The sequence below is a fragment of the Anoplolepis gracilipes genome, chromosome 8 (genome assembly GCF_047496725.1).
Source record: "Anoplolepis gracilipes chromosome 8, ASM4749672v1, whole genome shotgun sequence".
Taxonomy (NCBI): domain Eukaryota; kingdom Metazoa; phylum Arthropoda; class Insecta; order Hymenoptera; family Formicidae; genus Anoplolepis; species Anoplolepis gracilipes.
This window is the reverse complement of record NC_132977.1, coordinates 4,671,653-4,688,959: the sequence shown is the minus strand read 5'-3', so window position 1 is coordinate 4,688,959 and position 17,307 is coordinate 4,671,653. Positions and strand designations below refer to the sequence as shown.

Below are 17,307 nucleotides of genomic sequence, written 5' to 3'. Positions count from 1 at the left end.
AAAATATGATAATCATCCAATTTGCTTTCTGTGCAATCAGCTGTGCAATCAATTGATTGATTTTATCTCTTTCGGTGAGCTCAAGGTAAGATATGATTCTCTCACAACTGAAAACATATTTCGCAGTTGAATTGTTCGTTTTAGAAGGAAAATTTATTCAAACATCTTTATCTATTTTAGACGGAAGCTAGATTACATATCTATTATTTTTCAACATTGTTCTTTTTTTCTTATTTATAGAAAAAAAAAACTTAACCATTTTTAGAATGAAATCTTTTTAAAACGAGCGATATTTTAATTGATAAAAGGTAAGATGATGTTTTTTACTTTCTCACACGTAACGATAATTAATTATAAATCGACTCTGGTTATCACAGTAACGTAGCATGTCGTAAAAAGGATTAATGTATGAATTGTGAATTTTAATTACATTGACGTGTACATTTTTGTTCTTAATAAAATAGCTTAAAGAACAATGTAATTACTTGTAGAATTTTAGTTTTCGATTGCTTTATATTTTTAATATCTTGTAATGATTATTCTCTCTTAATAAATTACAAACGTTCTTTTTACGAAGAAGAAAAAATTGTATTTAGATGTCGATTATAGGTACACGTTGCGAGCAGGAATCTACGTGTAGACGTGCATTAGGCACGTCAACGACACCGTTCACCGTTCTAGCCATGTCAGGAAATGGAAGTCATTATCTAATATACTTTTATTATTACATCTGCGCACCGTCATTAAAAGCATTCGTCTCCCCCAGCAGCAATACTTAGTTTTTATCGAAAGATTCTCTGCATCTTTTCGCTTCTTTATTATTATCCGTAATGTCCATATAAATATATCTGACGATTTATCAATCACGACTTTTCAAATTAAAAGTCGCATATATTTATAAATGTAGAACAATAATATTCGTGGATCATAATTTTTATTAATTTTATTTTAATGTAAAAATAATATATTTATATGCGATAAAAATAATTCTGACGTGGAAATGGGATGGGCTTTAGGGCAGTAATGCTAGATTCTGGACGTCGAGAATAAGGCTGCGTTCCACTTGGCAATTGCAACGCTCGCGACATCATCTCCGTCTTTATTTAATTTTCGCGCGCACAACACGGTTGTAATTTATTAGAAGAGAGGTTGCGTTCTAAAATTCAGCGTCAGTACTGTCAGCCCTGTCAGCCTATCCTCATCCTTGTTCACTGAATACTAGACAAAGATGACAAGACGTTGGCAGTGAATTTTGGAACACAACCAGACTGTAAATGTCGTATACAAGTATTCGTCACACGCGCATGCGCCGTTTTTCTCGCCATGATTCGTAGCCTCCGCGCATAATATCCTCGCTTTCTCAAGGAAAAGAGTCAGTCTTAGGCAAGATGGCCGGTCGGACAATAGTGGCCTCTTATTGTCTCGCGTTAATTTTCCATTTGGTTCTACTAACGGAGTGCAATTACGGCGTGAGATACGGTGACAGGGCGAAGCGGTTGCACGTGACGGAGGACGGCGATTCGCCGTACAGGAAACCGCTGATTATTGACAGGCCGCGCGGCCCGCGCGGACATGAAACGTCGTTGAACGGGCGTACGCGCAGGGATGTGCCGTCACCGTCCGAGCACCCAAACAATAACCCAAACATCACGACCAAGGTACGTATGCGTGTACGCGTGGCGGCGCGGCGCGTCGGTGAAGGTTGTTGTTTTGCGTCGCAATTCCACGACCGGCAACGGCTGCGTTTCGCTCGGCACTTTCTTCCCTCTCGCATTCCGGAGAAAAAGGGGAAAAACACTCGCTCTGACATTTCGTGTAAATAGATGCGCCACGTATACACATACATATATTATACGCGAGACACGTCCTCTCTGCCGCTGTCTATATCGTCTCGCGGAATTTTTCCCAATGAGACACGCACAGCGCGGCCTTTGTGTGCGGTCACAACCGGAGCATAATTGCCGTATTATCTCTCTTCCGGAGTAAATTTAATCAATCTCAGCGAAACGGAGCGTCGCGCGGGCCCTCACCGTTTATATTGATACACGAGGGGTCACTAACCGCCCTCTCTGCCTCTATTTTCCCTTTCGCTTTCAGAGAAAGTTTTTTTTTTTCCTCCGCTTTAAGTGCGGGTCCCTCAAGTACGGTCGGAAGACCTTCGCTAACTTTGTAAACAAAACGTTCTCGTTATACGAGATTATTACGCATCAGCGTGTCATTTTGGCAGTGCGCCTTCTTTTTCTTTACGATTTGGTTGAAAAGAGCCAAGAGAATTTTCGAGAACATTTGTAGATATTTTTTTGTCCCTATTTTTTTTTTACGTCACACATCGCGTGTGCTTAGTCATAGACTCTTATAGATTATTATGCGGTTGACTCTAATGGATAGATGCGCATATGCATTTCGACTACCAAGTATTTTTATGCTAACAAAGGAAACGCAGTAGTTAGTCATTTCGAACAGATAAGAACTACCTAAGGTTTCGAGAAGCTACAAATTTAGTTCGCTGCGACAAATCAAATTACATATTTCTGTTTCCTTTGTTTATTCGTATATTACGCAATTTTGAATTTATATTATATAAATTGTGTATTAATTTTTTAATAATATAAAAAAAATAATAATTTTGATGTTAATTAAGCTCTGCTTATAATATGTTATACGCCAAGAATGATTTTTGTTTTAGAAATAATTTTTATATAATTAATTTAATTGCGTATAACATATTTCGTATTTTAGACTGTTTTGTATAATTATATAAAAAGGTCAGATAACTTTCACTTCTATCTTGACGATTAATTGACCTTTAATTCGTTTCCTTTATCGCTCAAAATTTTTTCTCGCGTTCAACACTTTAAGGAAAACTGTACTACGAACACATACATGTAATTTGTATTATACGTAGGTGTATTTTGAATTATTAATTGTCTTTATCTTTTCCAATAATGATTTATGTTTCTTGTGACATTGTCCAAGGTAACAAGAGTGCTGAGAAAACAATCCGATAGAGACTTTGTCACCATCGTATCCAATGATTCACCTTCTGTCACACATATATATATATATATATATATATATATATATATTCAGCTAAAATTACTGCAATAAAGACGTCGATTTACAAGCGCGCATACGTCTTACGCTCATGTATTTTTATGTATTTTATTTTTTATTATAAATCTCGCTTTTCTTAAGTGCTTTTTTTTAACAAATCAAGATGAAAATTTTACACGCTTGATTTTTTGTTTTTCTAATGACGTTTATCTTTTCTTTTCTTATCTTTTATGCTGTTTGTCATTAATGTTATGAAAAGATAAAATTCTTATTGCTTTCATTGTCGTCATTATATAAATTTATATACAATTTATACATGTAAAATTTTGAACATCTCTTATATGTTATAGCACGAAAAATTATGTTTCTCCTTATTACAGGTCAATGCTTTAAATGATTCGCATCAGCAATTGATGGTACATTGGGTCGGGGAGGGTTCCAATGTAATAATATGTCTAGCAAGGGACAGCACACCAGTGGTGCGCTTTCAAGGTGGTAGATTTTCCTCCCCGACCCATCCTAGCGCTGTTTACATCAGTTACGATTATGGCGATACGTTTGAAAATAAGACGGAACTGTTCAGGATTTCGTCCGATTCCAACGCCGAATATGCAGTCGTGGATAAATTCACTAACCATCCTAAATATTATCAATACGTGAGTCTCGTTTTCTTTACAAAATTGATTCTTATTAGATATGAATAATAATATATTATTTCTGGAGCGTATAACTTTAATTGTGTCATATCTTTAATTTCATTGGAAGAACATTTCTGAGATTTTACTTTATTTGCAGTGCGTTTTCGTGGACAGTCTACACAATTTAATCTTTTTAACGTTCAACAACGGCAAGACTATTCGAAGGATTCCCGTGCTATTTCACCCAAGCGAGGTCTCGTTTTATGAATTGGATCCACGAGTACTTATCGCACTTGATAAAGTCGATCCAATGCGAAAGGTATGGGATAAAATATCAATTACATTCTGAATTTACACGTAACTTTATCATTGTTTTTGAACTTTGTAATTTTGCTATTTCAGTTATGGTTGTCGACCGATCGTGGATTAGTCTGGTTACCGATACAGCATTATGTGAAGGCCTTTTACTGGTCACCTTATCGTTTCCTATTGGTGGAACGCACAGAGCCTAGTGGATCGAATACAGTTTTGAAACTAGATGTTCAATATTTGCTTTGGTATCAGAATCGAAATCCTTCAGCTTTGCGAGTAAGGCCGGCTTTGCGAAAAGAATTCAGTGTTGTCATTGAGAATGTCGAGGATTTCCAAATCAAAGGCGATTATATGTTCACTGTAAAAAATTCAAAGGCAAGTATTATGCTGTCACGCGCATATAGAATCTCTTTCGTGAAATCTAGTAAAATTTAATTGTCATTATTCTTTGTTCTATTCAACAGAACAGGACGTCGGAGCACCTGGATCTCTATGTGTCTTACAAAAATCAATCGTTCGTTGTGGCGCAATTTAACACGGAATTGGATTGCAATGATTACCATATTGTAGACGTATCGTTCAACAGAGTTTTCATTGCAGTGTCGCACAGCGAAACTATGGTCAATCTTTATGTATCAGAGGTCATAGATCATGAAAAGGCTATATTTACGTTATCTCTGGAGGGCATTTTCACATTTTTCCTCAACAGCACTTGGAAGGATAGCTGGTTAAAGTAAGTGTAATGAAAAATAATACGTAAAAATATGTAATCGTGAAGTTTACTTTTAATACTACTTGCAAATTTTTCCGACTTATTTGTGTATTGACGCATATGTTTGTATATCTATTTGTATAGTGACGTGGCTGACGAGACATTCACAGACTTGTATAAAGTAGAAGGTCTTCGAGGTATATACATAGCGTCACGAGTCAAAGGTACCCCGAAATCAGGCTCGATCGGACCGGAACACTTGGAATCGGTGATCACCTTTGATCACGGTAGCACCTGGAATAGTATTAAAGCACCGACGGCGAATCACGAAGGTTTTTACATTCACTGTCCAAAAGATTGCTCGTTACACTTGAGTCAAAGATTCAGTCAGCTTTATCCAGTAACGAGATCTGTCACGATCATGAGCTCGAAATCGGCGCCCGGAATAATAATGGCCACCGGCGTGATTGGATCCAGTTTGAAAGGTCACCCCGCCCTCTACGTCTCACGGGACGCGGGTCTCACATGGAAACAAGTGTTGAAAGATTATTACTTTTTCAACATGGGCGATCACGGAGGTCTGTTAGTGGCAGTAAAGTATTTCAAGTCGCGCGGAGAGACCAGAGACATTTCATATTCGTTGGACGAAGGCGAGACATGGCAAACTTATGAATTCAACGAAAAAATGTTACGTGTTTATGGTCTCATGACGGAGCCTGGGGAGAACACGACGGTATTCACCATGTTTGGATCGGACAGCGGACAACATCAGTGGCTCATAATCAAAGTCGATTTGCGGAATGTATTCGAGAGAGAGTGTACGCAGGACGATTACAAATTTTGGTCTCCGTCGAGTACCGAACAACCAGTTATGGCCTGCGTGTTGGGACGTAAAGAAACGTATCAGAGACGCGCGATGCGTGCTAACTGTTATCAGGGAGTGAACTACGATCGACGAGTGAACTTAGATCTCTGTTATTGCGACGCAAATGATTATCAGTGCGATTATGGCTTTACGCGCGTCGGAAATCCGTATCACTGTATCCGTAACAAATTAATTACCGATTATGATCCTTATGCCGTCCCGAACACGTGCCAACCTGGCGAATTTTACAATCGCACAAAGGGCTACGTTAAGATAGCCGATGACGACTGTCTCGACGGTTTTGCGAGAAACTTTGAACCCGACGAGATACCGTGCCCAATGGGCGAAAGACCAGAATTTCTGTTGGTAGCTCAACGAGAGCATATAACGCGAATTGACCTGGTGGAAAACAAAATGGATATGCTACCTGTGCACGATTTGAAGAATGTAATTGCCATCGAATTCGATATGAAGAACAATTGCTTGTACTGGGCGGATATTGTAAACGATACAATCGGCAGACAATGTCTGCAAAATGGCACTAGCTCTCCCGAAATTCTCGTCGAGAACGATTTAAGTTCCATCGAGGGAATGGCCTTGGATTGGGTGTCAAACGTGCTCTATTTTGTGGACGGTGTCAAAATGAGGATACAAATAATTCGAACGGATATATCCTCCATGGGCAGAATGCGCAGAACGATATTAGGCCCGAACGTGTTGCAGAAACCGAGAGGTATCGCGGTTCATCCTATGAATGGATATATATTCTGGACTGATTGGTCGCCGGGCAATGCCTCTGTCTCTCGCGCCAATCTGGACGGCACGGACGTCAAGCGATTGTTCGTCAAACCCACAGTCGAATGGCCAAATGGAATAACGATCGATCACATTGCCGAGCGTATTTACTGGGTGGACGCCCGTTTGGATTATATTGCTTCCTCGGACTTTGAGGGCAAAAGGTTTAAGAAGGTCATTGCTAGCGATGCGCGCGTGTCGCATCCATTTGCGGTTGCTGTATTAAAGGATAACATGTACTGGGATGATTGGAAACAATCAATGATATTTGTTGCCAATAAGGACCACGGTGTTGGAATCAACACAATAATTGGTTTCCAGATCGTAGGTTTGATGGACCTGAAGATCTTTGCGCATAGCGTGCAAGTCGGCACGAACCAGTGTGCGACGAACAACACTTGTTCGCATATCTGTCTGGGTGCGCCTGGTAACAGTCATGTTTGTCTTTGTCCGGATGGCATGGTGATGACGGACGGCAAATGTCTCTGTCCAGGTGGCATCAAACCTTATACCAATTCAACATGCCCACGTATTGCCAGCACCTGCTCGTCAAATCAGTTTGCTTGTAATAATGGTGTGTGCATCCCTGAATTCTGGAAGTGCGATAACGACAACGATTGTGGCGACAACTCGGACGAGATTAATTGCAATCGCGCCACGTGTAGTCCTAATAACTTTGAATGCGACGGCAACAAGTGTATACCCAAGTACTGGGTATGCGACATGGATCGTGACTGTAAAGATGGTAAAGATGAGCTAAATTGCACGTATGCCAATTGCACAGATCACTTGCGTTTCAAGTGCGACAGCGGTCGCTGCATTTCGCATCGATGGCGCTGCGACGGCGAGGACGACTGCCGGGACGGCTCGGACGAACGTAATTGTACCAGAAACGTTTTACCGACAACGTGTCGATCCGACGAGATTGCCTGCAAAGCCGATAATACGCTCTCGTGCATACCGACTTCCTGGAAGTGCGACGGTGAACCAGACTGCGAGGACGGCGCGGACGAAACGGACTGCAACAACATGATGTGCGAATCGTGGCAGTTTACATGCAACAACACCAAAGAGGCCGGGCATCGGTGCATATACAAGTCATGGACATGCGATGGTGATAAGGATTGCGTAGACGGTTCCGACGAAGTAAATTGCACCTTTACTACAGTGGCGCCGCCGTTCAATCCGCCAATACTGCCGACAAATTCCTGCAACGATTGGATGTTCCTATGTCAAAATAAAAAGTGCGTACCATATTGGTGGAAATGTGATAGCGTAGACGATTGCGGTGATAATTCCGATGAAATTGGCTGCGGCAGCGAGACTGAGGGTGTGTTAGAACCCACATCGCCGTCAATTCACACAACCGAACAGCCGCGCGTCTGTCGCGAATATCAGTTCCAGTGTTCCAATGGCGATTGCATCGAGAACGCGTGGGTGTGCGATGGCTCCAATGATTGTCATAACGGCGAGGATGAACAGCACTGCGACAAGAAGCACGTATGCCGCGAGAACGATCAGTTTATGTGCCGTCAAGATGGCTCATGTGTGCCTCTATCCAACATCTGCAACGGCATCGAGGAGTGTCCTGACGGCAGTGACGAGCTTGGCTGCCGCATAGATCATGACACGAGTCCACCTGCTACCCCGTCCTGCTTTGTCGGTCTTTTCCCGTGTGATGAGACGCGCTGCTTCCCGTTGGCATCCTACTGTGATGGCCATCCGGACTGTTTGGACGGTTTCGATGAGAATAACTGCGAGAAGAACGGCTCACGCATGTACCAGGTGCTAGTAATGGGGGTGGACGAGCGTTCCATTAACGACAGTAGCCTCTTCCTCTTCTGGTGGATGCCGATACCATCGAACGTTACGTTCGAGTTCCTGCCCTCGATTGCACGAGCAGTCCCAGGTGCCAAGTGGACCAACGTCAGCGAATGGATCGAAGACACCGAGTATCAATTCAACAATCTTGAGCCGTATACTAAGTACAATTTGACTGTCTACGTCAAGGTAAAGGGTCAAAGCACCGTGTTCCCACCAGCTAAGTACCTAGTCGTAATGACTGGCGAGGGCGTACCATCCGAACCGTGGAACGTGACAGTCACGCAGAAAAACGGCACTCGCGTCGAGGTCGCCTGGCGACCGCCCCAACATCCAAACGGTCTTATCATCGGCTATCAAGGTTACATTACACCGCCTATACCGCCGATGGAGTTTTTGCGGCAAAAAACTTCCGCGATCATCGATATGGCGTTCGAAGCGGGCAAGAATTACTCTTTCTGGATCGTGGCAAAGAACCGACAATACCAGTCGATTTCGTCGAAGGTTGCCACATTGACGTTTGATGGTTCGGCCAACATCGACGACATCGAAGATCTCCGCGTGGTGGCAACGACGAATCACTCCGTCACCCTAACATGGAAGAAGATGAAAGATGTGGATGGATATCACGTTACTCCCAAAGCACCACCGGCGTATCCAACTCTTCAGACCCTTTCGACCATGGACAATCTGTTTGAGGTGACAAAATTGGCACCAGGCGTCAAGTACACTTTCGAGGTCGGTGCGATGAAGAAGAAATACGTTGGTAAGCCTGCCATGGTGATGGCTACGACGAACGGCACCGCGCTGCCGATAATAACGAAGTTCGACGCGCAACTAGTAAAGTCTCAGAGAACGACTGTGAAACTTACCTGGGATCCACCTAAGAGCACCAAGAAGCTCAAGTTGCAGTATGCTATTCATTATGCTACCAATATGTATGATTTCTTTAAAGGTGAGGAAAAAATCAACGTTTATGCCTCTTATAACAAATACTTTATTCTTCAGCTTTTGTCAAGAACGGACTTACAAACTTTTTACCCATTCATTCATACCATACATTTACTTAACTAAATAACTTTTAACAAAATAATTAATATATCATAACATATTTACATATATATATATATATATATATATATATTTATTTTCTTATACTATCTTAATCCTGCTTTCAATGACTAAACAATTATTAAATCACAATCTTAACCAATATTTATGTGAATTACTTTATATGAAAATTATTTCAATATAATAGGAATCGGTATTTTTCTGTTGTTGTTTTATCATATTTTGTAATAGTTGTAAATTTAATTAATCGAATTGTTCTGTTTTTATTTGTTTTTAGCTTACAAGTTAAAAACTTCTAATCTCACGGCTACGATCAAAGACTTGGAAGCGTGTGAATCATACTTCTTTGCCGTTGGCGTTATCGGGGATTACGGAGCGGGACCTTTATGTCAACCGATCACGGTTCCGACGTACTTTAACAAACGTGCACCTCCAAAGAGATTGCGAGTAACACCATCCCCGGATAAAAATGACAGTATAATTGTCTCGTGGAGTGCGAGTTGTCCCACGATCGATGAATCGATCAGCTATACGGTAAGTCAATAACATTACGAAATATTTTTCCAAGAAAATATATATATATTATTATTATTTTTTTCAAGAAAATCGAGTTGTGCACGGGGAAAAAATTTCTCAAAATTTTCTTCTCTGAGAAAAATTTCCCATGCATCTAATTTAATATTTGTTCACTTTAAATATGTTTATTAATCCTAATTTTTTTTTTTTTTTTTTACAGATTTCTGTTACGGAAACGATCCTCAATAAGCAGATGGTTGTGACATTGTCGCCGACTAACGAAACTATTATGAAACATACCTTCCATTCGATCAAATACGGCGGAAAGTATAATATTACGGTAGCGACTGATGTTGAAAACGCCATACCCACCCAACCATTTGTTTATATCGCACCAACGATCAAGCCGCCCCATCAGATTACTGTCTTGCACGATAACAAAGACTATCTAATATTTTGGCAAGAGCCGCCGGATCTGCCGAAGGATGTTGATCGGCACATCGAGATTTTGGTAGCTGAGGGATCGACAAAGATAAACGAGTCGACAGCCGCCGTCTTCTTGACTAAGGATTCGCCTTATCGCTATAAGGATGCTAAAACGGGTACGATTTACACCTTTGCTGCACGTTTGGTCACGGAGCACGGATACCAAAGTCCATTGAGTGAAACTTGGAGCACGCAATTTTCAGGTAAGTCTAATATTCTTTCGTAAAAAGTGATTTGTGATATGTTTTAATCTACATATAATAAACTTTTTCTCTTTTTATTCAACAGGCTCGCAACTCCCGGTAATAATGAACACGTCGAACATATTATCTCTCGCAATACCGATCTGCTTGGTTGTCTTAGCGCTGGGTGCAGCGCTAGCATATTTCGTCGTTCGACATAGAAGATTATCTAACAGCTTTACGCAATTCGCTAATAGTCACTACGACACGAGGCGGGGACAAGCTACCTTCCCAGGCACGACAGATGGCTTAGGTAAATGTTATTTTGTATTTGAAAAGTGAGGAAACCGATACATGATATATGACATGAGAAAAAAAGAACTAATGATCTTTTTATTTTTTTTTTTTTTTTTTTTTTTTTACAGAAGAAGAAGACAGCCCTGTGATTCGAGGCTTTTCAGATGATGAACCTTTGGTAATCGCATGAACACCACATATATAAACAGAATATTTACATGTTAAGAAAGAAAAGATGTGCCAAGACACTATTAATATGATAATTTTGAATATATAGATAAAATTTTATGACGAATGGAGAGAGAGAAAAACTTTTATAAAAATGTCTCGAAACTAGATAGACATTGTTAACTGTAGTTTTACTTGCCGTCATAGTTAACAATTGGTAGGTGAACGGGCTGCTCTTACATAGGGCATTTATATAAAAGTTTTTCGCTCTATTTATATGATACGTTGTGTAGAAATACGGTATACATGTACATCACAAACGATCAAGATGACTATCTGCCGTATAGTTGGAGAGAGAGGCCGTTGCATCTTAAATTTGAATGTAAACAAATCAAGACAGCTACAGTTTGAAAAAGAAGTTTATCTTCTAACAATGGAAATAGATGCCATTAAGAAACGGCAATTTGTATATAGTAAATATTTTTTATGAGTCGCGAAATTGTGAGATTTTCGAGATGTCACACATTTGGCGAGATGCATTTTTAATATTGTATTTATATAACCCGTATGTGTGAAGAAACTTTTTTTTTTTAAATCTGTACGCAGATTCATTGATGTGAAAGTGAGTTCCCGGTATTACTGTATGAAAACTTTTCTTATTGAAATTTATGTTAATATTTTCAAGCAAACAAATCTACAGATGCCATAAGTTCTTTCCACATAGCAAGTGCATGACCAAAGTAATGCTTTCTTCTATGCCGCATTTGAAGGATGTATCAGTCTCGTTTTAATAACGAGTACATTTCTACATTTCATTTGACGAAGAGTTCCTTGACTTGAGCAAATCTTTGTCGCAATTACTATTATCAAGCCTATGATGCGGCATTGAAAGAAGTTTTTATACGCGAGTTTCTATCTCGTGAAAAGAGGTGACCTGACGCTCATATAGAGGCGTGTTGCAATTACCACGCGAAAGAATATATTTCGAATATTATAATACTATAACATGTATTATTATTCGAATATTCCAATAATTATATATAATTCTATAATAAAAGCGAACTGAGCGTTGAAAAGTTAAGGATGCAATTCAAATATAATACTAAGAAATTTTCTTACCCTAAATTTATTAAAGAGAAATTGGATATTATATGTTTTGTGCGAATAAAATAGATTACATTTTTTAATTTTTTATATTTTAAGAGTGACACCACATTTTATCAAGATTAGATATTGTTAATTTAACTTTTAACTAATAATCCATTCCGGATATATATCTTCAATATAAAAAAAAAGCTGCAGGTGATTATCTTGATTTTTGTGTTTTCAAAAGAAATTATTTTATATTGAACTATATTATTTGTGTAATAAGATTATTAATAATATTCAAAATTAAATGAATTTTAAGTGATGAATTTTCATCATTTAATTTATATTGGATTATTCGTAAGATATTAACAATTAAAATCCGCGATCTTGCCACGACGAGAAAGAACTCTTATGTCGACAAAACCTTTTCATATCCCCTTTCGTTGTAGTATATGAAATTTTACAGTTAATATTTTTTTTTTGGAGGACTTTAATGAGAGAATTTAAAGATAAAGATTATTCTTGATTAATCGTCGTTTTATTTCTCTTCGCAAATGGAAGATAAGTGTCTGACATTAGTTCCTAAAAATGTTTGTGAGTCGAATTCGATAAGTTTATCTGAATCGATATGATCGAAGAACGTGTGGAGCAAATCAAACGGATAGAGAAACCAAAATCGGTGAATATTTTATAAGTTGAGTCTTTTTACTGTTTTATGCGATTAAATTAGTTTAAATTTTGAAAGAGCGAACAATTATAAATGTATTTTGTTGTATTTAAATTGCTAAAATATTGAATGCTTTTTATGAACATTTTATTCTTTTTATTTGACAGTAGAAAAGAAAGTAGAAGAGACACATGCATAAGATCGATAAAAGAAAAACGATTTTTAGACAGTATTAGTTATGCTCTCGGTTTTTTTCCATCACGTTACCGATGTCAGAAAATCACCACATCTCGTGAACAAAATGAATTAATCATAAAAAAAACAATTTCTTCGCTAATTTGACGTGATCACACGCTCGGTCGTTATATATGTCTGTATCAGAGAAGAGAAAATAACGACAAATTTCGATGTTTTTAAATCTGTACTAGCATGAGCGATAATTATATACAGAATAATAGTTGATATAAATGTCAAGGGTTATAGCGACAAGAAAGACAGTGATATATAATATAAAGTATATATAATATATTTACGTGTAAATAAATAAAAACTTAAGGCACAGAATATATTACGTAATTTTTTTATACTTTTATCAATTTATTTTGGTAACCTTAATATTTCCCGCATATTCATCAGTTTTTCTTTTCACTAATAATTCTCATCGATATAACCTGATTTGTATATGTGATTTATATTACGTGTGTACTACATATTTTATATATTTTATTATATATTATATTTTTAAGGAACTCTACATTTTTATAAAGTTATTTATTTTGAATATTATGTGGGAAGAATTTTCAATTTTTTTTACCAGAAATGATTAATGCCTTAAATATGCATATTGAATAATAAAAAATTAGAGTTTATTTATACATATAATGTATATATGTAGAGAAAAATAATAGTCTTTTTTTCGTACATTTATCATTCTATCAAATTCGCGAATTCATGACGTAGCGTACGTTCCGGACCATGGTTCAATGTTCAATCTCGAAAAAATGGAACAATGAAAATAATAGTTTTACGAATTCATGACAAATCTCTCGCGCAAGAAGAGATGAAAGACTTCCGTTACCATTCTAAAAAGTAATTTGGAAGTTTGTGACCCGTAACATCATTAAGTCAACGGCACGGTACCGGAAATTCAGCACCATGTCTCTTTTTCACATTTTAATCCCTTTGTGTGATTGAAAATGCGAATTTCGTAGTTGCATCTTAAACCATCTTATGCATGAACCCATATAACATGATTATATTCGGTGATTACTATAGTGTTTATCATCATATTCTAAATGAGACGTAATTAATATATTGATCTAAAAAAAGATATCTAAATAATTTTCAATGTAACATTAGGCTATTAGGTCCCACTTGACAATTGTAATTGCTCGCATCATTTCCATCTTTATTTAATTTTCGCTTATCAAGATTAAATTAAAATGAATATAATATAATTCTTTTTAAAAGTATAGTACCAGTATGTTACGAAAAGAATTGAATAATTTTTTAAAAAATCTCAATCTTAGATATTTACCTATACTTTTTCATTAGATAATATAATGTATTAGAATTTCTTTTTACATATATGTGTTTTTCCGATTGAAAATGTATGCTCTTTTAAATCGTGTGTGTATAGTAAATAGTGATGGTTTAATTTGTATAAAAAAAATTTACATAAAAGTAAACAGAAACTTACAGACCATCTAATGCTTCGGCACTCTAAGATACCGCAACGTTTATCTTTCGCGCACAACTGTATTTACTTTTATTACTATATTCCGCGTTGTCCACTCTCTCTTCGGCCTTTGTATCCACTATATAATTTTATTGTATTTTATCGTCAACTAGCATTTGCCTCGGATTATTCTGAAATTACATGGAGAACCATAAAATATCATAAATAATAGTTTAGAACTCTATGCTCTCGGAGCTAAGATAATATCTATTATTTATACAGGTATGTCATTGATACGGTTTTGTACCATAGAAAAACTTATTAATATTTAATCTCACATTTCGTCGCCTAATTTTTCTTAGTATTATTATAGTCATATTTTGAACACTCACCGGGAATCCTTGAACAGTGTATTTAACAGGCATGTTGATATTTTGATGATCAAAAATTGAAATAATTTTCTGAAAAAATATTAAAGTACATTTAATAACACAGTTTAACAAAAAAGAATAATTATTTTCAACATTTTTTTTGACTCTAGATATTTGATTCAGTTTTCAAATTATTCTTGCAAATGTAATTTATACATATATACATAATATATAAAATTTTTTGATAAACATTTTTAGAAGTATTTGATTGATTACTTAAACTCACAATCAGATAAAAACCAGATTTATCTATACATAATATATGTATATATCTAATATAATAAATATATATAATGTACACATATACATATACGTAATGTACAATCCTTTTTCTTAATTAAGATTACATATGTAGATTACGAGAATTACATGTTACAATCGTTACACGTATTGCAGAGTAAACATTTTCGAATATCCTGTAAAAATTAATACGGAAACTTCCTGTTATACTTTACATTTTGAAGAGCTATTTTTCGTTATTTATATAAAATTTGTCCGCATTTTATTATAATGGATAGATTAGATATCAGTCGTATTCCTCGCAAGAAGAAAGAACGTCACATTGTTACGCTTCTAAACGATGCGTTATAACGCGTATAAACTCGGAGTAACCACGCGCGCATGTACCGTAATCATAATTGTTACCTTAATTACATGCGGTTGGTATATGCGTACATATACGTTCTCCTAATCTTACTCCGAGATCGTTTAAAGACCAAATCGCCTCGCACTCGTGCAGAGCGCAACGAACACTGACAATTACTCTCTGATCTTTTCGTTGTGGCGTCCAGATAAACATTTTGACGAAACACATTGTTTTTAATGTTACACGAGCTGCTCAGTAAAAGAAGTATTTGCAGCGAAAGGTCACTTATATAATATAAATTTCGATATTACTTGTATATATTTATTATTTTTATTTTTCCTCTTGTGTTTTAGAGAATTATTATACATCTCGAAGAAATAATAGAGACCACATCAAGTACATAGAAAAAAAGAATATTTTTATTTTGACAATATCTTTAGTTTGAAAATTGTAAATCTTGAAATGAGATTATATTGCGTTAAACAAAGAAAATTTGCTTGGATGAAGACATTTTATTTAGTTCAATCAAGAAAAATACATTCTTGTTATTTAAACATTTTCTTGAATGGAGAGTAAAAATAAAAAATATTGAATGGAAAATAACACATGTTTAAATCGAAGATTATAATTTCTTTTAGAGTTAAAATAATTATTTTATTCTTAAAATGACAATCGTAGTATTGAAATAAGATTATAATATTGTTGAAATTTAAGATTTTTAAATTCTTCCAAGAAGATTATAAATTGTTGCGTATATATGAAACAAACGTTCTTATGAGTATATAAGTTTTGATTTAACACTTACTTTTTTTCTGTGTATATATGCATAATTAAAATTATGATACGTCAAAAGAGAAAAAATAATCGAATTATATCTACTAATCCAAAAAATGTTCGAAAAATATTCTCATTATTTTTTCATCGAGTTTCTGAAAGTTTACGTTATCAGTTTGCACGAAATGCATATTTGCGTTAGAAATAGAGATATTATTTTCTGTCTAATAAATATGACTTTCAGACAACTTATTATTAAGCCGATCATATTGATTGAAGAGATATAATTGTATATTATTATGACGTTTCTCGCCGAGTCTTTATGACTAGAATAATGCATTTGATCGAATCGCTTTGCGTAGTGAAATTGACATAATCTCTTGTACTGCTTAAACGTTTTCTGAATGCATTACTTTATACTATTATAATTTAACTGACATGCGTTTAAGTTGATAAAGTACTGTTATATCTAGATTCTTGAATCCGTATAACAAGGTTCTTCGTTACTTTTGGTGACCGCGTCTCTCGCGCGTAAAGAGAAATATTCTGTCTGCTTACAAAATTATACGTGGAGTGAGCGATAAGTACATCATGAGAGGCACGATGTTCTCAAAAGGAACATTAATCGTTCGTATCCTTGCAGGATTAACATATTACAGCGACCGATTAGCATGCTACAACTGTTACGCATTAACGTCTCTCACTGTCGGGCCTCTCATCCCTCTCTCGACGCGGAAGTTCTCGCAGATCTTCCATATTAAAGGACGAACGATGCTTCCGCTCCAGCGGAACGCGACGTATGCAGAGATCGAGGTCGCTGTCCTAGAAAATGTCGAATGTTGCACGACTCACGTTCTTCGCGTGAGAATGCCCTTTTTCATATGGAACCTTTGCTTGGTGATTTCTCTGAAAGAGTTCTCACGATGAATAATGCATGCATTTGTAACATTCTGGAACATCATCTGTCAAAAATGACAAGAAAGAATGACTGTCTATAATAACTAGTCGAGGGCGATTACAAATTATTCGATACTGTGTAATTATAAATTCAATCTCCCAAGTAGGGCAAATGTGTTTCACCATAAAAAATTCGAAGTTAAGATCCTTTGATGAAAAGAATTTCCATTTCAATTTCGTATATGAGACTTTTGTAAAGAATTTATTA

General features: G+C 36.5%; 1 protein-coding gene and 1 long non-coding RNA gene across 2 annotated transcripts; one reads left to right on the top strand and one right to left on the bottom strand.

Moving 5' to 3' along the window:
- The first annotated feature begins 1,358 nt into the window (after positions 1-1,358).
- Positions 1,359-11,998, top strand: LOC140668958 (sortilin-related receptor). Its single transcript, XM_072898319.1, has 10 exons — positions 1,359-1,658; positions 3,435-3,710; positions 3,850-4,011; positions 4,095-4,379; positions 4,469-4,737; positions 4,861-9,152; positions 9,546-9,802; positions 10,005-10,473; positions 10,559-10,765; positions 10,878-11,998. Exons 1-10 carry the CDS (start codon positions 1,389-1,391, stop codon positions 10,937-10,939), a joined length of 6,549 nt encoding a protein of 2,182 aa, XP_072754420.1. The 5' UTR covers positions 1,359-1,388; the 3' UTR covers positions 10,940-11,998.
- Positions 10,556-15,722, bottom strand: LOC140668959 (uncharacterized). Its single transcript, XR_012047276.1, has 3 exons — positions 15,428-15,722; positions 14,744-14,812; positions 10,556-14,542 (listed from the first exon to the last, which is right to left on the bottom strand). It is a non-coding gene; the product is annotated as an uncharacterized lncRNA (long non-coding RNA).
- Positions 15,723-17,307: the final 1,585 nt, after the last annotated feature.